Source organism: Chinchilla lanigera, unplaced genomic scaffold (assembly GCF_000276665.1).
Source record: "Chinchilla lanigera isolate Chin_1 unplaced genomic scaffold, ChiLan1.0 scaffold00059, whole genome shotgun sequence".
In the NCBI taxonomy this organism is placed as follows: domain Eukaryota; kingdom Metazoa; phylum Chordata; class Mammalia; order Rodentia; family Chinchillidae; genus Chinchilla; species Chinchilla lanigera.
The window spans coordinates 12,651,523-12,677,155 of record NW_004955460.1 but is presented as its reverse complement, the minus strand read 5'-3'; the positions used below and the strand labels follow the sequence as shown (position 1 = coordinate 12,677,155).

Here is a 25,633-nt window from a genome sequence, read left to right as displayed (position 1 = left end):
CCTCCTCTCGCCCAGCCTGATACCAGCAATTGCTGGAGCATATCACACTGTTCCATACCAGGGCCTTTGCACCTGCTGCTTCTATACCCCAGGCCTTTCTCAGCCTGTATTCTTCGGTATTTGTGAGCCGTGAATGAGAGCAACAACTCAAAGAGGCCGTCTGGGCCCCCGATCTACAGCAGCCCTCCCGGGTCACATTTCATTACTGCCATGAACTTATTACCCTCCGGTTGCTTTGCCCTCCCCCACCGGAACACAGCTCGTCCCCATTTGGTCTCCATCACACTGGAGGCCTTTGCTCCGCAGAGGCGCGCCTCGCTGTCAGCCTATGGCCCAGGTGGGGAACCGAGCGGCACCCCGCCTCCGAGAGGCCCCCGACATCGAACAGGGGCCTTCGCGCCTCACCGACGGGACGCGGCAGCAGGTTCGCGGGAGGCGCAGTCCAGGAGGGCTCCCAGGAAGCGGCGGCTCCGCGAGCGCAGACGGGAACTGGAGGCCGGAGCGCGACGGCGGCTGACATGCTGGAGGCCTTGTGCGGTAACAATCGGGCAGCAGTCGCTGCATCGCGGCCTCCTGTCCCCCGCCCCGTATCCCCGACCCCGGAGCGCGAGGGAGAGCGCGGCATCTTACCGTCTCCGAGGCCGTTCCCAGACTCATAGCTATGGTGCTGTCCGGCCGCCCCAGCGCGGGGCTCGGCCGTCTAGGTCCGCAGCCGGCCAGACTGTCCCTAGCCTTGGCGCCAGACTCCTTGCTGCCATGGCAACCGCGCCACCGCCCCCGTGACCCCGCCCCTCGAGTCCAGCTGGTTTGCGCGTGCGCAGTGTGGGAATGCGCTTGCGCGGAGCGTCTTGCCAAGAGCCTATTGCAGACATTCCCCGAATTGCGGGGTTCGGGGGGCGTGGGGCTGACCCGGAAGTCACTGTGCTGACAGTTTGCATAGTGTCTCGGTCCTCCACCCCAGTGGCAGGTAGAACTTGGTCCTAAGTTTGGGTGTTTTATTTACATCTTCTTTCATGCATTCTTTGTTTGTCTTTGTTTTTCTTCCGGTATCGGGAATCGAACTCACGACCTTGCGCTTGCCAGGCAGTCGCTGTGCCGCTGAGCTAAATCCCCAGCCCCTCTGATGCATTCTAAAAGGAAAAAAAAAAACGCTTGCTGCCAGAGTTGTTTAGAAAGGGCAAATCTCACAAGGCCACTCACCTGCTTAAAAACTTGTATCCCGTGCACCCCCTTCACCCCGGCTTCGTTGCCTTTCCCTTAATGATGAAGACAGTGTCTACCTGTGACTTTTTTTTGAGACAGAGACTCGCTATGTAGTCTAGGTTGGCCTCGAATGCTGGGATTACAGGCGTGCATCACCACTCCTGGCACTATGATTCTGAGTTTTAAAAATTTGTGAAAACCTTTCACAATTCATTTTGCCATTAGATAGGGTCCAAGGCGGTTCCTGAAACTGAGGTAACCCGTTTTGTAGGCTGTCGGGAGGTTCGCTGACTCCCTTCGCGTATAAAGAATTTTCAGGACTAATCATAGGCACGGAAAGGTTTTATTAGAAAAAAATCAAAAGCTACACACTCAAAGAAATAGAGTGCGGGCCCTCAAGAGAGAAGCATTTATTTTCTGGAAGAGGGAACATTTGTGCTTCTATTGAGAGGATTGAAGTCCTGAGACAAGGTCCCCCTAAGCGTAGAAGTCCATTTTACAGGTATAAAGAAAGCTCAGCTTAAAAAAAAAAAAAATTAAACATTCTTTGGATTCTGTCAAACTCTTAGATCAGGTTTCTGCTCTTTTTAAATTAAACCAATTTATGCACTGTCAGTATTCCTGGAAACTTTGGGTATGATGGGTCTGGCAGGAACGGAGCCTAAATTTAACGGAGGGCACGTGGATATGGATTGCCTTAGGTAACTTCGATTGAGGCCCCAAAATTGCATTCTTCTTAAAAGTACAATTTTTAGTTATGACTTCCTTGTCTGCCTTTTAACCTTTTATTTCTTCTACCTCAATTTGATGGCAAAACCTGTCTTAACCTCATCTCCTGGAGGAAAATCGCAGAGCTGTGTTTATTTGTAGTGTCTACTTATTCCTCTTGGTGTGCATATTAATGTTTCACTGTAGTTCTATCAATGCATTAGATCAAGGGGTGCTGCATCAGACACTGTTGGGAGATAAAAAATTGTGGACCAGTATAGTATAGTAATAGTATAGTATAGTATTCATAACTGTGGTAACTGTTCAAGCTAGGCTGTGCCATCTCAGTAGCTATGAGCCCGTATTAATGAGCTTCTCTGTGCCTGTTTCCTCATCGTAGGGGATAGGAATAGCATCCTCCCTCCCAGAGCTGCACTAGGATCACACACATATATTTGAAGTTTAGCATCTAGCAGAGTTATTTTGTTTTACTTTCCCCACAGCCACGCAATCAGGTTAATATTAGCATTCACTATCATCTCATCTTACCATTAATCAAAGTTCAGGGCAGTTGTCTGCGTTTCAATGTTTTTCAATCAAGGAGTCATACCTGCCTGGGAGAGGGCCCCGCAGGATTAGGGAAGGGAGCTGTGCAGTGTTTCCCTCGTCGACGTTATTAAAGTCTCATTTCTATCATAATATCCACAGAAATTCTGCTTTCTATATAAAATTGGTATCTGCTTCAAAGTCTTGCTGTAAAAGTGTAAAATCGATACTATAGGAAAACGAACCTTGTTTATCTGCGGGCTTTGAGTGCCTGTGGCACGGAGATGAGGACTTCGTTTGGAGACGCTAAGCCCAAAGGCCAAAGGACCCACCCACCGACCAGCCAACCTCTTCCTGACAGAGCTTCCTTCCGCCTATCTGGGCCGAGGAGGCTCCGCAGGTCATGGCCCCGCCTCTTCCCCTAGAAGCCCCGCCCCCGAGGCGCTTCTTCGCTTGGCGTCTTGTGGAGGTACCACTGAGAGTCCTGTGGGGAGCGACAGGTCAGAGCGACCGGTTTGGTGTACCTTTCTCAGTTTTACAGGGATTGAACTCTTTTTTCCAAGTCTTAACTCCAGAGGCGACCAGAGCGTCCTCTACCTGAACTCTCACGCTTCCCATCACTCGACGTCCCTAACCTCTTCCTCCCCGGCCCTGGCGGTGGTACATTCTGAGTGAGGCGGGGCTTCAGGAGGCTTTGGGGCGGTGCAGAGGCGGTGCGGGTCCTGAGACACGTGGATGGAGGCCTGAGACGACGTGGGGCGGGGCCGCGGCGACGTGGGGCGGGGCTTGAGGCGGCGCGGGGCGGGACCTGCGGAGGAAGCGCCGGACGGCTCTGGTGAGGGGTGAGTGGGGCGCTGGTGGTGGTCTGGGTGGCTGCTGTGGACGGGTGAAGACCGGACTTGGCCCAGGGTACAGGCAGGCTGGCGCGGGCGGGGAGTGGCAGGGCTAGGTTCAGTCCCCGCCGCCCGTGGCCGGCACGTCTGGCTCCTTGCGTACCTTCGGGCCTGGCGCGGGGCGGGCCTGCAGCCGCAAACAGGCGGAGTCGCGGGAGGGCTACTCTTACCTGGGAATAGCCTTCCTGGAAACAGGCACGCGAACGCCCCAACTGGGACAGAACCACGCAGGGTGACAGAAGCCCTCCCTCCCTTTTGGGTCAGACACGGGACTGCTGTACACCCCGGTCCTGGAGGGACCGGTGCTGATTGTCTAATGCAGCCTCTGCTCACCCTGCGGGAACAGATCCAGGGACTGGGCGCACAAGGCAGAACGCAAACCCCAGCCCCCGACTCTAGCCCACCTGCAGCTAAATCAGCACGTATCTGTGTTCCCCGCTCCACTGAACCAAAGCCCAGGTTCCATCGATGCACCGTGAGCTATCTGTGACGAGGGCAGATGGGGTCTGGAACCAGGAATGAGGTTCTCTCATGTTTCCTGTGCAGAAAACTGTGGCCTCATCATGGACCCCGAATGCTCCCGCCTTCTTCCGGCTCTCTGTGCTGTTCTGGCAGATCCCAGCCAGGCGGTGGCAGATGACACCTGTTTGGAGAAGCTGCTGGACTGGTTTAAAACGGTGACCGAGGCTGGTAAGGACAGTGGTGCTGCTCTTACCTGTTGTCCAGAGGTCAGAGAATGTATGCAGAGCATGGGACCAGGTGCCCAGGGCTGGCCTGTCCACCTGAAGTCCTCCCCGCACTTCTTAGAGACTCTGTGGCTGATGGAAGATAAGCAGGCTGAGGCTGGAAGAGTGACCCGGAGGGGCTGATTTAGAACTGTTAGTGGAGAGTGTTTAGTCATCCTTCATTCAGTTCCCTTGGTGGCTGCAGAGAGCTTAGACAAACTTTGTCTTCAGTCACATTTGTTTTCTTCCTGATTATGAAAGAAGTATGTATTTCTGGTGTGTGTGTGTTTTGCAGTACTGGAGATTGTATCTAGGACCTTTATATTGAGCTACATCCCCAGCCCATTTTTTATTTTATTTTTCATTTTGAGATAGGGTCTCACTAAGTCACTAAATTGTTCACACTGGGCTTGAACTTGCAGTCCTCCTGCCTCAGCCTCCCAGAGTGCTAGGATTATAGGCATGCATCACTACACCCGATGGGAGGGCACATTCAACACAAAAGAGTAAAGAGGAGAATTAAATTGCCATCATTTTTATTTTCTTCCAGCCTTTTTTCCATAAGTCCATGTTTTTCTTATAATTGTAAGGCCGTGCCACAAATACAAGTTAGAGTCTTGCTTTTTCTCACTTACTATTAGAGTGGGTGCTTTCCTCATGGAACACATTGATTTTATCCACTACGTGTTATGTGCTATCCAAGTAGACCATCATTTCATTGTTTATAGGGCCGTAATGGCTTTCTTTGTACATACTCTTGCATCTGAATGTTTACTTTCATGGCTGATAATTGCCTCACATAGCTTCCACATCGTTTATTTCTACTTTCATTACTTCCTTCTTTTGATTTACTCTGCTGTTTAGCTCTCTTTTGAATTGAATATCTATATCTTTCTTGTTTCTGTACTTAAGGGTACAGATCTCTATAATAGCATCACTTGAGGTGCATCCTCAAGATTTTTTCCCCCTAGTACTAGCGCTTGAACCCAGGGACTTTCCAGTCACTTACCTCACTGGCTTTTTTTTTTTTTTTTTTAAATGGGGTTAAGAGATGTGTTTTTTGTTTTTTTTCTGGATCTTTGTTTGGGTACTGGGACTTGAACCTAGGGCCTTCGCACTGAGCTATATCCCTAGTCCTTTTCTAATTTTTTATTTTGAGACAAGGTTTCACCAAATGGCTAACTTGCCCAAGCTCGTTTTGAATTTGTGATCCTCCTGCCTCAGCCTCCCAGGGTGCTTGGATTATAGGCATGTTGCATTGCATCTGGCTGAGTTATTTAGTCTTTTTATTGTTGATTTCTAACTTATTTCACTGGCTAGATGAAAGTGTTTAACTCTTCAACAGGTACATTGAATGTGTCATTTGGTGAGGTTGCCTTTTTTGTTTTGTCTTTTGAGACAGGGTCTCACTATGCAGTTCAGGCTGGCCTTGAACTCACTATGTAGTCCAGGCTTACAGTGAGCCTCCTGCCTCAGCCTCTCAAGTGCTGGGATTACAGGTGTGAGGTTGCCTTGGAACTTAATTTACCACATTGTTTTACATTTTGCCCCCCACCCCCCACCTTGGCTCCTTTTCTGCCTGTGGCAGCTGGATAATTCTCTTTCTTTTCAGTCTTAACTCTTCTGGTTTGGAAGTTACACATCCCACTTATGTTTTCCATTGGTCACCCTATGTACTGTTACTTAACACTCAAACTAGACTTTTTTAAAGAATCTGTAATTGACTGGCATCTCTCAACCCAAAAAGTTTAAGATCCAGAGCCCTTTGACTTTGGATCCCCTGACCCTCTGCATCATTGCTATCTAGAACTTTAATTCAGTCTTATTTCAGAACACTTCAACAATGATTTCTTTTTAGTTTCTTAAAAAATAGAACATGCAGCTCTCTTTATTTTTCATAGCCTTTATTTTTAGAGTGTTTTGAGTTTTCACTGTGTTCTTCCTTAGGCTCCTACGTGTCTTTATTGGTTCTGTTTCTGACTGTCTTCCCTTCACTTCGCTGTCTTCCCAGTGACTGATCACATCTATATGGTCATCCTTCCCACAAGGGCCTCCCCGGGGACACTCCCAACCTCATGGGAAGACTGAGCCATGTATTCTGAAGATGAGTGCCTAAATCCATTTTCTTCGCTGTCTGTTTAAGACAGCAATAACTCTGTGAGATGAAAATGGTTTTGCTATTTATTTATTTATTTATTACGGTACTGGGGATCGAACCTAGGTCTTTTGCACTGAGCCACATCCTCACTCCTTTTGTTTTTTATTTTGGGATAGGTTCTCACTAAGGCTGGGCTCCAACTTTTGATTCTCCTGCCTCTGCCTTGCTCAGTGCTAGGATTACTGCTGTCACTGCTGTACCTACACTTTCACAGTCAGTGGGACCAAATGCTTTCTTAGGGTTGTGGGGTGCTGTCCTTCTTCCCCATGGCCTTTACCTGTGGCTGCACGATCATCTCTTTAGTTCCCCTGACCCTGTGCATTAAGTCAGGATTCACTTGTTGCAAATATTCTTCCTGGTTGGACTATGGAGTCTAGCATCCTGAGGGACAGGGGCCTGGCATCCCCCTGGGAATGCAGTACTATGTTAGAGTCACATGGAGAGAGTGCGGCGGTGGGGTGCACATTTCCCCACTGTCAGGTGGGTTCATGTGCACCACTGTGACTCTCCTCTGGGCTGGGCTGCCCCTGCAGGGTCCAGCCTGCTGCTGCTGCAGGAGAACCCTTGCCTGGTGGACCTGCTGTCCCATGTGCTGGACCTGAAGCCACAGGACGTGAGCCCCAGGGTCCTCTCGTTTTCTCTGTGCCTGGCTGGAACATTTGCAGCCCAGGAAGACTGCTTTGAGTACCTCCAGGTGAGCCTGAACTCGCCCACGTGCCTGTGCCCTGCAAGGTAGATCTGTGAGGCATTGGAGCTGTCTCTGTCCCTGGGGTTCAGATGTGTCCTGCTCTGGGGTCTGGCAAGTACTGCCAGGTGTTCACCCGCATGTCAGTCCTCTTTGAAACATTTACCAGGAGTAATGTGGCAGAGGAGAGAATTTTCAAGCAATCGGGCAAAGCTGGAGTAGTTCTCAGCTCTGTCCTGTGGTATGGTCTTGGTCCTCAGTTTCTTCCCATGGCAGAGAAGGAGCCCTGTGTCAGAGGCTGCCATGGGGGTCCATGAACTCACAGACCTGGGCGGGAGGGCTCCTGACTGTGTCCCACAAACTGATCCCCAACAGAACCTGCCTGGCCCTTGCCAGCCTGGAGCAGTTGCTCCTCCTGGCTCTTTGGAGCCCCTTGAGGCAGTGTGAAGATACAACTCGTCTCTCACACCATGTGGCAAGAGTCCTGGGGACCCTGTTGTGTTGGAGTCATGGGGAGAGGGCAGTGATGGGGTGCACATCCCCCACATTAGGTGGCTTCATGGGTGACCTCCATTTAGCAGCTGCAGACTCTTAAGAGCCAAGCCCCATTTGGTGCAGAATGGACTTACCAGAATATTCTGAGCACCCCTGCTGCCATGAAGTGCACATCAGGGCATGACTGCTGCTGCCCTTGCTTGTGGTCTGCCTCTGTCCATGCAAGAGCACTGCAGGGTTTGTAGAATGACTTCTATGACTCACTTCCTGGTCCAGGGTCTTCCACTTGAGGAAGCGACATCCAGGGCCCAGTCTGGGGTGCCACTGAGCTGGGGAACCCATGCAGGATTCTGAAAAGCAATGTGTTCCCCAAAGTGGATTTTCAATTGCAGGCATTCTTTTGTTTTTGTGGTGCTAGAATGGAGCCCGTGGCAAGCAGGGCAGTCACTCTACCACGGGGCCATACCCAGCCCCCTCACTATTTCCCCCTTCCGCAGTTTCTTGTGCTTTTCCGTCTCCTCCTAAGGCTGGCAGTGCATGGGGCTTCATTGCTCTTGAAGGGTAGTAGGTCCGCTGTGTTTAAGGATAAGGCACACAGCCCCCTCCTGGTGCCATTGCCACCCACCCTGACCTAGTGGCCTTACAGCCTGAGGCCTTTGGCAGCTGCTCAGCATCAGCTGAGTGTAAGGCAGGACCTGAGGCTGGTAGCTGCACCTGTGCACCTGTGGCCAGGAGTTGCACCCAGGAAGGTTGGGACTTCAAGGAAGGGGCTCCCTTTTGAGCAACCAGCAGCAGCACCCTTTGGCTGGGGGTGGGCGGCTGCACGCTATGTAGTGATGAGCTGCACCATGCCAGGGTTGAATGTAGAGGAAAGGACCAAGAAGGATGTGAGGCAGGAGCTGCTTTGCAAAGGCAGAGCCTGCATCCTGGGACACTGATGTGCCCCTGGAGCCTGCAATAAGGGACAGGTTCCCTTCCAGGAGGTTGGGCAGTAGCTGATGCAGATACCTGAGGCCTAGCCCACACTGGACACAGTGCTGGCTGCCGTTTCTGAAGTTAGTTAGGCCTGGCAAGGTGCAGGGAACGACTGAGCCAGTTGGGGGCTCTGTCAGGCGGTCAAGATCAGGGGTACTACAAGGCTGTCGACATCTGGTGGTGATGGGACTCCCCCATAAGGACCGGGCAGTGTGATGACACTCAGCAAGGTCCTTGGCAGGTGGTGCTCAGCAGGCACTTCATGGGGGAAATGGCTGGGGGCTGGGGCTGGGAACAGTTTGAATAGGTTCAGAGGTGGTTCATGCTTGTGGGAGTTGGGCACGGCTGATTGACTTGGAGTGTGGGGCATCCAGAAGGTTGGAAAACGTCAAGGTAGGAAACATCTGGAAAGGAGGTGCGTGCAGTCTCAGCTCAGAGGCCGTGGGGAAGCATGCAGAATTGCGCAGCCTTGAAGGTCACAGGGAGGGTGGATATGTGAAGGGGGGCGTGCCAACAGTTACAGGAGTGAAAGACCGTCCCTGAAACTCAGTTTTTTCCCTGAAACTCTTGCCTGCGAGGCGGACCTGGCAGGGCTAGGGCCTACTCACTGACACTGAAAGCCACCCCTGCTCAAAGCACAGTTGTGTCCCGAGAAACAGACCTGTTTCCCATCTGCCCCATATCCTAGAAACATGCTCAGATGCCACCTTTCTTTGCTTCCCAGCAGGGACAATTGTTGCTGGGGCTCTTTGGGGAGGCAGGACCCCTCAGCTGGGCTGCCTGGAGTGTCCCCACTGTACGCAGTGGCTGGATCCGGGGCCTGAGATCTCTGGCACGACACCCTAGTGGCCTGCACTTCCTGGGGGACAGTGGTGAGTGCTTCTTGCTGTGGGACCCCGGGAAGCCCCTGCACCTGCAGGGCCAGGTCTTCTCAGCTGTGGGGCTGAGGTCACGGCCCAGGCCGCTGCGGTGTGCTCATGTGATAACCACAGCGGTGGTCGTGTCCCTGCCAGGCTGGGCCCTGGGAGCTGGGGGGCTCACTAAGTTGCTCACACACTGGCTATAGGGAGTCAGTCTTTTAAACTAGTTAGAAAGAATCAGGAGCTTCCTTGGTTTGAAACTGGGTGGGGGTGCCTACTCATCCTCAGGTCTGGCTGCTTCTGAGTGGGCTGGTTGGGGTCCCTGTGGGTACCTTCTGCTGTTTACATCTGTCTTTTTCCCAGAGACTCTACGGGGTGTGGTTAAAGTGGTTCTCTGCTCCTCAGTTTGGGTTGACCCCATTTTACCCTTCCCCTCTTTGGTTCCCAGGTGCGCTTGATGCCCTCTTCTCCCTGCAGGGAGACTCCAGCCTGTTTGTGGCCTCTGCTGCCAGTCAGCTCCTGGTGCATGTCCTGGCTTTGTCCATGCAAGGCAAGGCCGCAGGGTCCCCTAGCCCACAGGGCAGTGCCTGGCCCACCTGCGCCCAGAAGATTGTGGACCATGTGGAAGCGTGCTTGTGTTCCACAGCTGCCCCGCAAGTCACTCAGGCCCTGAACGTCCTCACCACCACCTTTGGGCGCTGCCACAGCCCCTGGACCGAGGTCCTCTGGGGGCAGCTGAGTCCCCTGGTAGCCCACCTGCTGGAGAGTGACCCCATTCCAGCCGCACACTCGCTGGTGGACCTCCTCCTCAGTGTGGCCCGGTCAGGTCCCCGGGACATGGCGGTGGGGGGCCCAAGGTGGGTGGTGATTACCCCAGGAAGTCTCAGAGCAGTGGCCGTGCCTGAGTGCATCATTGGCAGACAGAGACGGAATCAGCCCCCTGAAAGGGCTGCCCTGATGGGAGTGTTCTGAGGAGGACCCCCTCACCCAGGGCAAAACCATCCACAAGAATGGGCACTTCCAGCAGAGGCCATGGCTTCCCCGCTGGTCACGGTGGGGCCTTGGTGGGATAGCGAAGTGATTTTTCTCTCTTGGGTCCTTCCTGCAGTTCTCCTGTGTTTGCTTCTGCAGACTGTGGCCTGTGGGAGACTATGGCCCGGATGCTGAGCTGTCTGAGCCCCACACAAGCTGGGCCTCTGGCCTTAGGGACCCTGAAAGTTCAGCACTGGTATGATCAGGTTGTTTTGACTCAGGTGGGGCTCTGGGAGTGTGGCCTTTATTGTCAGGAGACTATGGGGAGAGAAGCCGGGCAAGGCTGGGCAGCGCAATGGGCAGGCCCACGTGTTGGTACAGGCTGGCTTTCTTAAGTGACCAAATAATTATTTTAAAAGCTTCGTGGGATCTCCAGAGACAAAGCTTATTCTTGGAGCTGCTCTGCTCAGGGATAAGTTGAAACCAGAATCCGCCCTCAGCCTTTGGACCCTTCCTGGTGACCATGGCCATGAGTTCTAGAGCCGCACGGGTACCTGTATACCCAGGGTGGGCCATGGGTTAGAGAGAAGAAGGATGTGGAAGGCTTTCTAGGGTCCTGGGTGGCATACGTCTGTGGAATAGAAGTGCCCTTAGCACCTCTCCAGAGGGTCACTTCTACTTGTAATCCCAGCCCTCATAAATTTGAGCCCAGCCTGAATAATTAATAGGAGACTCTATCTCAAAATAAAAACTTAAAGATGAGTTAAAGATATAGGTTGGTATGAAGGTCCTGGGTTCATTCCCTAGGATCACACAAAAAAAGGAAAGGTCATCTCAGATTACTGTGCATAGATGGCAAGATGAAGCATGCCTGGGCACAGCTCTTGGGAACCCAGAATTCCCTTTCACCCTGAGCAGGCATATCCCTTCTGGGTGAGTGTGACCATCCCGTCCTGAGCTCCAGAAGCCCTTGACTGGACACTGTGGCTGAGTCCTGAGCCTTCAGCAGGCTTGTTCACCAACCAGCAAGGCCCCCTACATAGAAGGTGCTTCTCAGGAGGTGTCTAGCCCCCCGCTTGTGCTGATCTGCGCCAGACTTGATGGAGGTGTTAGGAATGCAACCAGCATGCCTCAGGCCAGCACAGCAGTCCTCATGTGTGTCCTGTGTCCACAGTCCACAGGCACTGAAATCCCAGGCCTTCAAGATCCTCCTGCAGCCCCTGGTCTGCATCCTGAGAGCCACTGCTCAGGCCCCTGGACCCCCAGGTACACTGAATGGTGTGGGAGGGTAGAAGCTAGGTCTCTGGCGGTCTCAGTTTTCCACTGAGAGTGAAGGTGGCTGGGGTGTAGGTGCCACTGCCCTGAACTTGGGACCTAGCCTGTGCTTGGGGCAGTGACCACCACAAGGGAGCTGTTCCTGTTTGGCCTCCAGGCCTACTGGATGAGACCACTGAGGGCGGCTCCATGACGGTGGACACACTCCTGTCCTCCAAGTCGGCCTGTGTGGGGCTCCTGTGCCAGACCCTGGCCCATCTGGAGGAGCTGCAGCCGCTGGTAGGTATAGCCCCACCTGTGCCAGATAGACACCAGGACTGTGACCTCTGCTGACCCTCGCCGCCTCCTGCAGCCTCAGCGCCCCTTGCCCTGGCCCCAGACACTCCTAGTGGAAGCCGCAGTGATCGTCCTGCAGCTCTGTGATGGCTTGGCAGCCCCCAGCTCCAGTGAGGGGGGCCGCCTCTGTGGGGCCCTGGCAGGCTGCGTTCGAGTCCAGCGAGCAGCCCTTGACTTCCTGGGGACACTGTCTCAGGGAACAAGTGAGTGACTGCGGTGTTGGGTGGGCCGGCCCCCTTCCTTCTCTGTGTGGAGGATTCTGGAAACTTTGAGGCCTTGTGCTCAGCCGCCTGCCCTCCTCCCCAAGGCTGGATTGCATAGTTCCTGTGGGGAGTGGGCTTCTGGGGTGACTCATCTGTGTGTGTGTCTCAGGCTCCTGGGAGCTGATGCCGCAGGTGTTCGCTGTCCTCTTGGAGACCCTCGAGAGCCCCGCCTCCAGCCCAACGGTACAGGGACAGGCTTGGGGCTCTGAGCTCTAGGAGGCAGAACCAGACCCCTTCTGACATGGGCCACTTGGAATGGGGCCTTCGCCTGGGGCCCCAGAACTGCCAGTTCAAGTGGACCTGGAAATCAGACAGATGCCCAGGTCCAGGGGACTTATGTGGGAGGGGACTTGTGGTGCTGTGGTAAGTGGGGGCAGTCCACTCATCCTGTGGCGAGTTCCAGAAGGGAATTGAGCCACTATGTTTGGGATCCAAATTCCTAACAACGGGCCCATTCTGTTGATTATAGACTTAGTGCCACATGCTATAGGGGCCTGCGGGAAGGGCGTGGGGGATTCTTGAGCCTTAAGGGAGAGGTACCCCCAGAGAGCTTGTTACATCTTTGTGCAGGGTAGGCAGCGCACCTGGCAAGGGCTCTCTCTGCTGTCCCCTGGGGAGGTGGTGGGGCAGGTGGAGAGCTCACCCTCCTGCTTTGTAGCCCATTTACCCACTTGCCCACTGCAGGTTCTGAAGAAGGCCTTTCAGGCCACACTCAGGTGGCTGCTGGACTCCCCCTCACCCCCTACCTGTTTGAACCTTGGCCCACATGCCCCACTCTTCCTCAAAGGTAACCCTGGCCCCTTGTGGGGTACCCTGAGCACAGCCATAGGGTGGAGGTAGCTGGGGCTGAGGGCAAGGGGAAGTGGCCCAGAGACTGCTCTGACCACCCCCTCCTGGCCCAGAGCTATTCCCTGTGCTGCAGAAGCGCCTGTGCAGCCCCTGCTGGGAGGTGAGGGACTCAGCGCTGGAGTTCCTGACGCATCTGACCGCCTGCTGGGGAGGTGGGTAGCAGGGATGAAGGTCTTTTTGGCCACCTGAGCTGCCCTAGCAGTGGTGGTCATAGCTCCTTTGCCCCTTGATGCTCAGGAGAGGCTGACTTCAGGGAGGTGCTCCTTGCTTCCGAGGTACCCAAGCTTACCTGGCAGCTCCTCCGAGACCCTGAGAGCTACGTCCGTGCAAGCGCAGTGACCGCCATGGGGCAGCTCTCCAGCCAGGGCCTGCAGGCTGCCTCTGAAAGCTCTGGGCATCCAGAAGGCCAGCAGGTAGGCAGGGGTGCAAGAGGGTAGGGTCCCCAGCCACATGCCAACCCTGGGAGGCTGTGTGTGGCTTGTGCAGTTGGTGGGTGGCCAGCCAAGTCCAGAGAAGCTACTTAGGGGTTAGTCCTGGCAGAAGTGACCTCGGAAGTGCTAGGGACTTTGTGAACCCATTTACAGGGCAGTGAGCACAGGGCTGAAGGGTGCTTGTGCCAGGCACATGCGTGACGGAGCTGAGCAGCATGCAGCCCAAGCTGGTGAGCCAGCCCCGTGTGCTCATGTCCCTAAGCTGCTTCCTCCCTGACCACCGAACTTCCCCACTCTCGGTCCGTAGGGCCTGGTCGGGGAGCTCCTGCATATCCTGTCCGTGGACTCAGAGGGCTTCCCGCGAAGGGCGGTTGCTCGAGTCTTCACTGAGTGGCTGAGGGACAGCCATGCAGATGTGACCCGGGACACACAGTGGTTTGTAGCTACCGTGCTCCAGATGGTGAGCCGGGACCTGGACTGGGAAGTCCGGGCACAGGGGCTAGAGCTGGTGCAGGTGTTCCTGGCCCAGACACTGGGGCAGCCCAACCCCAACTGTCCCTATGCGGTAACCCTGCCCAAGGTCACCCCTCCCAGCCCCCTCCCTGAGGTGCTGCGGACTCTCTGCCAGCTGCACATCTTTGACTTTGTCTTTCGTGCTTTGTTTGACTGTGATCGACCGGTGGCCCAAAAGGCTTGTGACCTGCTCCTCTTTCTGAAGGACAAGACTGCTCCCTGCCGGGGCCTGCAGGAGCCTGGGGATAGCTCTGATGTGACATCTGTGGAGGCCACCCTACAGAGGTGGCAGGCGGGCGAGCAGGGCGAGCCCCTGGGCAACCTGGAGCCCGAGGAGGTGCTGGCTGCCTTGAGGTCCATGGACCTGAAGGGCCTCCAGAGCAGGCTGGCTGAGAGCAGCGACCACGTGGAGAAGAGCCCCCAGTCGCTCCTGCAAGATGTGCTGGCCACGGTGGCCGTGCTGGAGGAGAACGTGGCTGACTGCTACTGAAGCCGTGTGCCTTCGGGCTCCGGCCAGCACTGGCTGCACAAGGGACACCCCTCAACAGATTAGAAAACCTCACATTTTGACGAATTATTAAAAAAAAACCTCATTTTCTATGTAAAACATTCCAAATCAATTTTGCTTGTGGCTTAAGCCCAAGTTAGGGTTCTATTCTGCCCATGGCTGTCAACTTCCCCGCTTCCTGTTCACAGAGGAGCCCACCTCACCTCACTATGTGTGCTCTGTGTGCCCCCTTGGTGGATCTGTGACCCCTCAGAGAAGGTTCCCTGCTTGCCTCCTGCTGTATGTGTCTGTCTTCATCCCACACTGACAGAGTTGCCCTAGCTCCATAGTAGACAGTGACGTCAGGCAGTATGATGCCTGCGGCTTCTGCTTTTCTTCCTCAGAATTGCTTTATTTTTGGGGTCTTTTGTACTGCCATATGAACTTTGGGGTTGCTCTTTCTGTTGCTGTTAAAATACACTGAGATTTTGGTAGAAATGACATTGAGTCCATGGGACACTTGGGAGAGTATGGCCATTTTGACACCATCACTGATCGCAACCCTGGAACTCAGGGTATTTTTAATATATTTGGGTCATATTGGTTTCCTTCATCCATGTCTCAGCATTTTCAATGTGCAGGATTTTCATCTCCTTAAATTTATTCCTAAATACTTTATTCTTTTTTCTTTGTGTGTGTGTGTGTATGTTAATGGGGATTGAAATCACAGGTAATCTACCACTGCAATGCAGCCCCAGCCCTTTGTATTTTTTATTTTAAGGCAGGATCTTGCTAAGTTGGCCAGGCTGGGGTCAAACTTGGGATCTTCCTGCCTCAGCCTCCTGTGTGTCTGGGATTACAGATATGCGCTACTGTGTTTTTTATTCTATTATAGATGGGATACTTTTTCTTAATTATATATTTTTATTGTTATTTCAGTTTTTATTAGTATATGTTTGCAGTACATAGTGATTACATTCACTGTGGGGAGTTGGTCCATGTACGTAACACATCTTAGTTCTTTTTACGTCCTCTTCCTCTGTCTCCTTGGTGGAAATGGAATCATTTTCTTCATTTCTTTTTAGAGAGTTTGTCACTAGTGTATAGAAACTTTTCTGATCTTTCTACGTTATTTTTTTGTCCTGCAAATTTACTGAATTCATTTATCCTATCAGTCTTTTGGTGGAGTCTTCAGGGTTTTCTGTATAGAAAATCATGTCATCTCAAAGCAGCAGATTTTATTTTTCCTCCTCTCTGGTTTGATGTCTTTGCTTTTTCCTGTTAGTCACTCTCGCTGTGATTTCCGCTGTCATGGTGCAGAAGTGGTGTGAGTGGGAACCCCGTCTTGCTCCTGATCTCATAGGACAAACTTCAGCTTTTTACTGTCAAGTATGATGTTAGTTATGGGCTTGGCCTTACGGACATTGAGTGTACTCCTTTTATACCTAGTTTGTTGAGTGTTTTTATTGTGATGGGGGTTCCATGCTTTTTCTGCATCTCTTGAGAGGATTGTGTAATTTTTATTTTTCACTCAGTTCATGTGTATTACGTTTACTGATTTGTATGTGTTGAACCGTCCTTGTGTCCCAGAAATAAATTCCACTTGATCATTCCCCATGGTCCTTTTAATGTGCTGTTGAATTCTGTTGGCTCATATTTAGTTGCGGATTATTATATCTATGTTCATCAGGGATATTGGCGTGTAATTTTCTTTTTGTTGTATCCTTATCTGACTTTGGTATGAGGCTAATGCTGGCCTCATAAAATAAGTTGGGAACCATGAAACTTCTAAAAAAAACAGTGGTGGCACATGCCTTTCATTACAGCACTCTGGGAAGCTGAGGCAGGAAAATCACAAGTTAAATCCTAGATTGGTCAACTTAGTGACTTCGCAAGACCCTGTCTCAAAAAAATGAAAAAGATCTGGTATATCTTCAGTGATAAGGATCTGGTTTCAACCCCTAGTACTACTGAAAAAAGAACGAGCAGGAGCAAAGAAAAGAAACGGGAAAAAAGTTCCTTGACATTGGTCTTGGCACTGGGTTTTTTGGACATGACATCAACTACAGAAGCAGCCTGCCAGTGGAATGCATCAATCTAAACAGCATTTCCACTGCTAAGAAAACAACACAATGAAGATACAGTCAGTGGAATAGGAGAGTGTATTTGTAAGCCATAGATCTAACGAAGTTTTAATGCTCAAATGTATAAGGAATTGACACAACTCAGTGGCAAGAAAAAATGCAATAATTGATTAAAAAATAAGCAAAGACTTTTTTTCCGAAGAAGACATGGTATATGAAAGGATGTTCAGCATCATTAATTAGCAAAACCACAGCAGGATACAAAATCAACAGAGAGCAGCAGCGACAGTGCAGGGTGGCAATGGGCGGTGAACTGGCTGAGCGGAGGCAGAGTCGGCCGAAATATGGCTTGAGGCAAAGCAGGCAAGGACAGTGGGGAGGACAAGGCCAGGGCCGTGTCGCGCTCACAGAGAGCTGGGCTGCAGTTTCCTGTGGGCCGCATCCACAGACACCTGAAGACGCGCACCACCAGCCATGGGCGGGTGGGTGCCGCTGCTGCTGTCTAGTGCCGCAATTCTGGAGTACCTCACTGCCGAGGTGCTGGAGCTAGCAGGGAACGCGTCGAAGGATCTCAGAGTCAAGTGCATCACTCCACGTCACTTGCAGCTCACCATCCGTGGAGATGAAGAGTTGGACTCCCTCATCAAGGCGACTATAGCTGGCAGTGTGTGATTCCTCACATCCACAAATCTCTGGTTGGAAAGAAGAGACAGCAGAAAGCTGCTTGGGGTTGTCACCAGGCCTCCATTGCCCCGTCCTTGTACTGTCACCTGGACAGAAGACGTCAGTGGGAACACGTGGCATTTTTAAAAACATTTAAAGGCGATGCATAGACAGTGCTGTAGACATAAACATTGGTCTGTTCTTAGACACCAGGTTTGAAAAAGTACTTTTCATGTGGTTACAGTTGTGTGGCAATTGGCTAGGTTTCTCCCATGTGTTTTATACAAAAATGGAGTTGATAAACCATTTTTTACAAAATAAAAAAAACAAAATCAACAAACAGAAATCAAGTGTTTCTATACAGCAATAATGAACCCACCAAGAAATAAATTAGGAAAATAATACCATTCATAGTAGCTTCAAGAAAAATTAAAATACTTAGGAATTAGGCTGCCAAAGAAAATGGGAGACCTCTGTAACAAAAACTATGGTAGTCTGATAAAGGAGATAGAAGAGGACATCAGAAAAAGGAAACATTCCACTATACCTGGATAGGTGGAACCAATATTGTAAAAATGGCCATGCCACCACAACTGATAGATAATGCAGTCCCAATGCATTATCAAAATACCAACAGCATTCCTCATAGAATTAGAAAAAGACATTCTAAAATTTATATGGAGCTAGACATGGTGGTGCACGCCTGTAATCCCAGCACTCATGAGGCTGAGGCAGGAGGATTGTTGCGAGTTTGAGACCAGCCTGGGTTACAAAGTGAGCTAAAGTCCAGCCTAAACTGCATAGCAAGACCCTGTCTCAAAAAGAAAATTCGCATGGGATCAGAAAAGACCTAGAATAGTAAGAGCAGTCCTGGGCAATAAGAGCAAAACAGGAGGCATGACAATCCTAGATTTTCAAGTTATATTCCAAAGCTATAGTGATAAAAACAGCATGGTACTGGCACAAAAAACAGTGTGGATCAATGGAACAGAATAAAGCATGCAAACATAGCCCCAGGCACATTCAGCCATCCAATTTTTTTTTTTTTTTTTTTTGAGACAAGCTCTCTTTTTTTGGTGGCTCATGCCTATGACCCCAGCACTTAGGGGGCTGAGGCAGGAGGACTGCACGAGTTCAAGGCCAGCCTGAACTACATAGTGAGACTCTCAAAAAAAAAAAAAAAAAAAAAAAAAAAGAGACAGGCTCTTACTAGGTAGTTCAGGCCTTGAACTCACTACGTAGATAGCCCAGGCTGGCCTTGAACTTGCAGTGATCCTCTTGCCTTAACCTCTTGAATGCTGGGATTTCTGGTGTGTGCTACCACACCTAGCTACTGACCTTTGACAAAGGGGCCAAAAATATAGGCTGAAGCAAAGACAGACTCTTTTTCAAATGGTGCTGGGAAAACTGGCTATTCACAGACAGGAGATTGAATTTAGACCCCTACCTCTCACCATGTACTAAAATAAAATGAATCAAAGACATAGTAAAACAAACACTAATCTACTAGAAAATAAAGTAGGTAAAACTTGAAGACATAGGCATGGGAAAGGACTTTCTGAACAGAAAACCTCAGTTGCACAAGAAATTGCATCAAGACTCAATAAATGGGGCTGGAGATATAGCTCAGCTGCAGAAGCACCTGCTCGGCAAGCGCAAGGTCCTGAGTTCGATCCCCTGTACAACAACAACAACAACAAAAAAACTCAATAAATGGAAATATTTCAAATTGAAAAGCTGCATAGCAAAAGAAACAACTAACAGAATGAAGACAGCCTACAGAATGGGAAAAGAGAATTGCCAGCTACTCCTCAGACAGAGGATAAATATCTACAATATATAAAGAACTCAAAATATTAGCCCCCCCCCAAATAAAAGACCCAATCAAAAAAGGCCAATTGAAACGAATAGACACTTCTTAGAAGAAGTATAAATGATCTTATGGTCCTGCCCAGCTACAGGATTCTGGCACTGTTGGGACAAGTGCCTGACACTGACCGGTGGTGATGACCTACAATCTGCTGCCTTGTGGTGCACAGTTTCTTGGTGTTCTTGAGATCTCCCCACACCCCAGAACTGAACCTAGGACCTTCACACTGAGCTACATCTCCAGCCTTTTTTGAGATAGTTTTACTAAGTTGCTCAGGTAGGATTTGAATTTGCAGCCCACCTGCCTCAGCCTCCCATAGTGGTGGGGTTACAGGTGTGTGTCATTGTGTGCAGCTTCCTGGTTGTCTTTAACTGTGTGCTGCTCCCCGAAGGTTCCCGTGGGGTTCTTCAAGGTCTTGGATGTGGTGAACCCAACCAGGGAGGAGTCAGGTTCAGGCATTACTCCAGGGAAGCTAACTGACTGCACACAGTGCTCCCCATCACTGAGCCTCTGACTTCTCCGGAACCATTTCTCCCCATTTTTGTTTTGCTCCTCTTGGCATCAGAATCGGTTTTTCTTGGTTCCCTGAGGTCTGGGGAAAGATGGGGAATGGGGTAAACTTGGATTCATTCCTACCCTAATAGGATGGCCCCTTAGGTTTGCTGTCTCAGGTGGGGAGGAGAGTCTTCTATAACACTCCCCACTTAGGGCAGTACTGGCCTGAATTTCTCTCCCTTCTACCGGTAGAGGACACTGAACCAGAGCCCAAGTTTGCTGGTATTGGCCAATGCTCTCTGGGCAAAAAGGCACTGACCAATCAGGATAGACACTGGCCAGTATGCCCAATCAAGATGCAACAGCTGATGTCAGCACTGTTGCTATGCAGATTACACTTTCCAGTGAAAAACAGGCTTGTTTGTCTGGAGCAACCATCTCCCTGCAATGAAAAACGCTGGGGATGTAGCTCAGTGGCAGTGTTTGCCTGACATGCACAGGCCCTGGGTTCAATTCCCAGCATAAAACAAAACAACCCCAAACCTGGATAAAATATTTAGTATCTATCACCTTAGAAACTGTGAAAGGCTGACAAGACAGTGGGTCAATGCCAGGCCAAGTCTGGGGGACATTAGATCTCTCAGAAAGTCTGGTAGAGCCCAGGTCAGCTCTAGGCTGAGGGGAACTGGGAGAGGAAGGGGCCCTACTGGCGAGGGGCCCATAGGCAGAGGCACTGAACTTTGTCCTCAGTTGAGAGAAAAGACATTCATACCATGTGGGGCTGCAGCTTTATTGTGTCAACTTGATTGTCTTTGGAATCCACCCAGGCAGTTAGCAGACATCACTTCCAGGTGTATCTGGCTGGGCCAAGGAAGTGTAGCACTGGGGACTATACCTGGTCCCTCGTCTCTTCCTTTCTGGCGCTGTTCCTGGCCACCATGCACTGAGCAGCCTTCCACCCCCCACACCCTTCTACCATGATGGTGGTGTCTTGGAGCCAACCGTGGACCTAATCTTTTGAAACTATGAACCAGATTAAACCTCTTCTCCTTTAGGTTGTGGTGATAGGTACTGTGTCTCTGTGGCAAGATAGCTGATACACACCATTTGTTGCCTAACGGGCTGTTGAAAGAAGCATACTTCAAACAGGAGTCCTCAGGGAGAAACACTGAGAGAGAGAATGAAGGCTCAGACCCAGCCAGGTGACTGTAGCCACCATCTGCAGGTCCCAGGTGGCAGGACAGGTACATGGGCCCATTTCACAGGTAGAAAAATTGAGGCAAAGGAAGGAGTGGAGACTTGTGCTTCTGCTCTAGCAGTTAATGTCGTGGACTTGAAATGGGAAGCACCCTCCCATAAACTCTGCCTCCAGCCCCTCTGGTCTGGGCCATAGCACTGGCAGCCAGCGGGGCCAGGCATCAGCCCTCACTCAGGCCTGGCTCTCAGCATTCTTGTGGAGCTGTTAAGGCACTCAGCCAGTGCTGACTCTGTGAGCTTGAGTGGCTGCTGGCCTGGGCCCTAGAAAGAGCATGTATCAGTTAACTAGTGCTGCATAACAACTAGCCCAAAACAGGACACCCAGAACAACAGCACTTACCATTTCCAAAGGGTTGGTGGGTCTTCCAGGTACCCACAGCCCTGGGCTGGGTGGGGCTGACCTTGGCTGATGGATTGGTGAGGCTGACTGGCCCCCAGTGGCCTGAGTGAGGCCAGCCCCACTGCCCTCTCCATCCAGCAGAGTGCCTGGGCTTGCTCCCAAGCTGTAGCCAGAGTCCAAGGTAGCAGGCAGCGGCGCACACATCTCCTGAGGCCCAAGTGTGTTTTGCAACCTTCACTGGCCAAGTATTCTACCTTTGAGAAGAACAAGTGAGTCAAAGGGTAGAGAATTGGGGTCACTTAGTGATTGGCCTACCACAGAGGGGAGTCAGCATCCTCACCCCGTGGATCCAGCTCTGAGAAGGCAGTGGGGGAGGGGGCTTGGTGCTCAAGGCACCATTGATGTCCTGCCAGGACAGGGCCTCCAGTGGGGTGGTAGAGTCATTGGTTCAGCCTCAGGACTCAAGCCCTTTTAAGTGGGTGTCCTAAGCAGCTTTGTAGCCTCAGCCATCAGCCTGGAGTGGCTATCCCAAGAGGTTTGTTGAATGACTGACTGATCTAAGTCAGCTTCTCTACCAGGCAGCCCAGAGGGATGCAAGGCTAGTTTGGGATGGAGGGGGGTCTCCGCTTGAGGCATCCCCCATGTGTGCCTGGAGCTGAGGACATAGAGACCTCCCATTTCGCCCCCTCTGAGGGGACCCCTTCCCCACACTCATCAGTTCCTGTCAGAGCCAAGACATGTCGCCATGGAAACTGCTTGGCAAATGCTGGCAGGCAGAGGCAGCCAACAGCAGCTCTTGAGCTCCAGGCGCCTGTTGGAGTGACGTTGTGGGACGGCGTGAGCGGGCACGCCCGGCTGTGACACGTGTGTGGCAAGTGAGGACTTGGGGCAGGTGCGGGTGAGGACAAGGGTGGCAGGGGCGTGCACATTTGCATGCGTGTAGATGCATGTGCAGGTACGTGTGTGTGCATGCATGCATGTGTGTGTAAACAGAGGGAGCTGTGTCTGTGCGTGTGTGCTGGGTATGCACGCCGTGTGGGGTGCTGGGCGTGTGCAGACAGGAACATGAGGGTGACGCTGTGACAGGCGGTGGCAGCTACCGAGGTGGGCGCTCGCTGTGGTCTGAGCATCCCACTGGGTGCTGACGAGAAGGGACCGAGGTGGCCACCGTCCCCACCCAGCCCCGCTGCCACATGCAGCCACTGACCAGGTAACTGCGGATGGAGACAGAAGGCAGGCGGGCTGCCAGGAGGTGGCAGCTGTGGGCCTGACCGTGGGTGGGACCTGTCCTGGCGGCGGGGAGGAGCCCAGGGCACCATGGTGCCAAGGGGGTCAGCCAGGGTGCATGGGAACAAGGTTGGGGGGCCCAGCTAGGGTGGGGTGCACTGGTGAAGCAGGGAGGGTGAGCGAGTGGCCAGGGAGCCCCTGGCGGGTCACTGCCAGGGGCTGGGGCCCGGGAGGACATGGGGGCTGGGACTGGGGCACTCCAGACAGCTGGAGGGTGGCAGGGTGCTCCTTGGTGACAGAGCATGTGGATAAGGAGGCAGGTGGGCTGGGATGGCAATAGAGGGAGGTTTGGGAGCCCCTGACCCTCAGGGCCACCTCTCCAGGCTCCTAGCCGGGTGGAGGAAGGGTCTCCTTGTGTCTCCTCATCCCACTCTGATGGGGACCGCTGAGGCACTGGCTTGGGATGTCCTGGCCCCTTCAATGGACGCTGGCTCCCCTCAAGGCCCTTCCCTTCTCCAGCAGCCTCTCTCACCCAGGTCCTGAGGACCTGGATAAAGCTGCTAGGCTACAGGTTCTGTGACCTTGTATGGCCACAAAGCTGGCAGCCCTCGGGCAAAGCTGGGCATGGTCTGTGCCTTGGTTCCTCACAGGCAGCCCCTGCCCTGGGTGCCCTAGGTTCGCTCTGCTGTGCTCTGCCTTCTTGGGGCCCCCGCCTGCTGCCCAAAGGGGGAGGGACTCCCAGATCCTGGGGTGTGTCGTTGGGTGGGCACCCTGGGCAGATCACTACACACAGAGCCTTCAAAGTCCCGGGGATGACCAAGGACGAGTGATGAGCCTGTGCCGAGCAGGGCTGCTGCCATTGGGGAGCTTGGAGAGCGCCTGGAGCTGCCTGTGCTCCTGCTGGGATACCCCTTCTCCTTGTGGCGAGTCCATCAGCCTCGCAGCCCCTGGGTGAGCTGAGGTAGGGGTTTGGGAGGGGAGCCCGCCTGGACTCACCAGCTGTCTCAGCTGGATGGGACGCAGCTCAGCCCCGAGGATCCAGGTCTGCCCGCAACCCCCTGCCCTGCGCCAGCAGCTGGTGCACCCTGCTCTGTGCACCAAGGGCCACATTCACTGGGTTGGGTCCCAGTGCAGGGCCTGCAGGCTCTGACGGGGCCAAGGCTCTGAGAGGTGTCACAGGCTGAGGGGCGGGCCTGGGGACCCTGCTCCAAGGGCACCTTAGTCCCAGCAGATCTCTCCCAGGGGAAGAAGCCACCCGTGGGCAGTCTCCCTGCTCTGACCACAAAAGCAAGATGGGTGGTGAGAGGGAGGGGGGCGGGGACAGACACCAGGGGAGACAGATGGAGAGACAGAGACACCCACCTACAGAGACACAGGACAGAGACAGGCAGAGAGACACCAGTGAGAGAAACAGAGAGAGATGGGGACAGAGAGAGAAAAACAGGGCAGGGAAGGGGGAGGACAAAAAAATCTGCCCAGGGGACAGACAAACTGCAGAAATGAAACTGGGAGACAGACACACAGGTGGAGAGACTGAGCCCTGGGCAGGCAGTGCCCCCTTGCCCAAGCCCCTCCCCCAGCCTTGTTGCAGCCCGGAGGAACCGGGTTGGGGGAGGGGTGGCCCCTCCAGGGTGCGAGCCCTGAGGCCTCCACGGTGCGCTGGGCGGGGACTTGCACTGCACCCCCAGCCGGCTCCTCCTGTTCTCCAGAGGGAATAAGGGGACTCAGAGCCTGGGACCTGGGGTGAATACTCTAGCTGGGGGAGCAGGTGGCCCTGGGGAAACTGAGGCACAGGCCAGGAGCTTGGAGGAGGCCTTCACTCTGCATCCTTACTCCCTGTGAGCAGACTCTAAGTCCTGCAGAAGCGCGCTGGGCTCCTGCCTTGGGTCCCTCATGTCCTCCCAGCTGAACATCACCCACCCCGTCTTCACCCCACCCCTCCCACTCCCAGGTGGCCTCAGGATGGCTGCAGAAACCCTCAGGCCTCCATCAGCCCCAAGGCCTCTCGGCCTGGGGCACAAGCCCAGGAGATCATCCCAGCCCCGCCCTGCTGATCCCCTCACCCCGCCTGCTGGCACGGAGGCTGTCACTGCAGGGAAGCCAGGGCTGAGGCGCACAGAGAGGCCAAGCACCCTGTCCTGCAGCCCAGCGCGTCAGTGTCTGCTGAGTGAATACCTGCCCAGCTGTAAGGACCTATGTGCCGAGAATGTGTGTAAGATTTTCCCCAATCATTACATCGATCTGTGTGAAGGATTTTCCTCTTTTCCAAATCGGATGAGTTCCCTGTGGCTGCCAGAACAACTGACCACAAACGCGTTGGCTCACAGCAGCACGAGTTTGACTCTGGAGGCCAGAAGTCTGAGATCAAAGTGTCCGCAGGGCCTTCCTCCCTCTTCCAGCTTCTGGAGGCGCCAGGTGTCCCTGGCTACAGCCACCTCCCTCCGCTGTGCCTCGGCACCTCTCCCTCGAGGTGCTGTTGTTCCTATTTTCTGTCTCTTCTGGGGACACACACTGGGCTGCGGCCCACCCCGATCTCCCCTTGAGGCCCTTTATCTGCAGAGACTTTTATTCCAAGTAGGGTCCCATTCTGAGGGTGCAGGTGGGCACATCTTTGGGGGCTGCTCTTCAACCCACTCTGGGGGATACCGAGGCATAGCAAGGTGAAGCAGCTTCCCCCACGCTGAGCTGTCTGTTAGCCCAGGTCTGCAGGGTCGAAGGGACAGGGGTCCAACATCAAGGCCCATTTCTGCAATGGACTGTGGCATCCACTGGAAAGTTGTGGAGGCCAGTGTGTCCCGTGTGTGGGGTGGGTAGGCTAATGGGGCATCAGCTGGGGGCTCCATCTAGGGCCCCTCACTGTGGGGTACCTCCCTGTGTACCACACACCCTATGAGGGCCTTGCTCACCTGGAGTTCTGGTTTTGTATGTCAGTGGGGTAGCTGGAGGCCTCACCCATGGGGACTCGCAGGGGCCTTTCCCTGCTGTAGCATGGGTGGGTGTAGGTAGGGGCAGGTGTCCCGCAGGTGCTAGGACACAGCATGAATAGTCTCTCTCCTGAGTTTTCTGCTCCTAACAGAAATACACTGGAAACACACGTGACAGAAGTGTTGTAGCATTTTGAGTAAGAATCTGTTTGTAGGAATTTATCCCAAGTGGATAAATTACACATCAGATACCTGTGCAAAGATCTGTGGAGACAGATTACTCATCCCCATGAGCTCCACAGAGAGAAACTGGGAAAACCCAGATGTCTCAAAGCAGCAGATGATTCATCCACAAAGCAGAACGTGGCAGTGTGGACCGTCAGGATAAAGGTGGTATGA

The 25,633-nt window shown here is 52.9% G+C and overlaps 2 protein-coding genes and 1 pseudogene across 7 annotated transcripts in view; 2 read left to right on the top strand and 1 right to left on the bottom strand.

Annotated features, from left to right (window-relative positions):
• Positions 1 to 507, bottom strand: part of Iqce (IQ motif containing E) — a gene marked incomplete in the record, with an annotated part of 47,965 nt that extends 47,458 nt beyond the window's left edge. The window contains 1 exon segment of the mRNA XM_013521153.1: positions 406 to 507.
• A 2,425-nt stretch (positions 508 to 2,932) lies between these two features.
• Brat1 (BRCA1-associated ATM activator 1) lies at positions 2,933 to 15,151 on the top strand. 6 transcript variants are annotated; one of them, XM_013521152.1, is made up of 15 exons: positions 2,933 to 2,957; positions 3,897 to 4,040; positions 6,767 to 6,927; positions 9,113 to 9,260; positions 9,697 to 10,105; positions 10,357 to 10,476; positions 11,395 to 11,486; positions 11,653 to 11,774; positions 11,848 to 12,034; positions 12,204 to 12,277; positions 12,779 to 12,881; positions 12,997 to 13,095; positions 13,181 to 13,356; positions 13,682 to 13,834; positions 14,066 to 15,151. In XM_013521152.1, exons 2-15 carry the CDS (start codon positions 3,914 to 3,916, stop codon positions 14,375 to 14,377), a joined length of 2,283 nt encoding a protein of 760 aa, XP_013376606.1. In that variant the 5' UTR covers positions 2,933 to 2,957; positions 3,897 to 3,913; the 3' UTR covers positions 14,378 to 15,151. The 6 variants fall into 6 exon arrangements, with proteins under 6 accessions (XP_013376606.1, XP_013376602.1, XP_005397921.2 ...); XM_013521148.1 differs by having other exon boundaries at positions 2,934 to 2,957; positions 13,682 to 15,151; XM_005397864.2 differs by having other exon boundaries at positions 2,935 to 2,957; positions 9,697 to 10,069; positions 13,682 to 15,151.
• A 1,651-nt stretch (positions 15,152 to 16,802) lies between these two features.
• On the top strand, positions 16,803 to 17,457 carry LOC102022792 (annotated as a pseudogene).
• Positions 17,458 to 25,633: the final 8,176 nt, after the last annotated feature.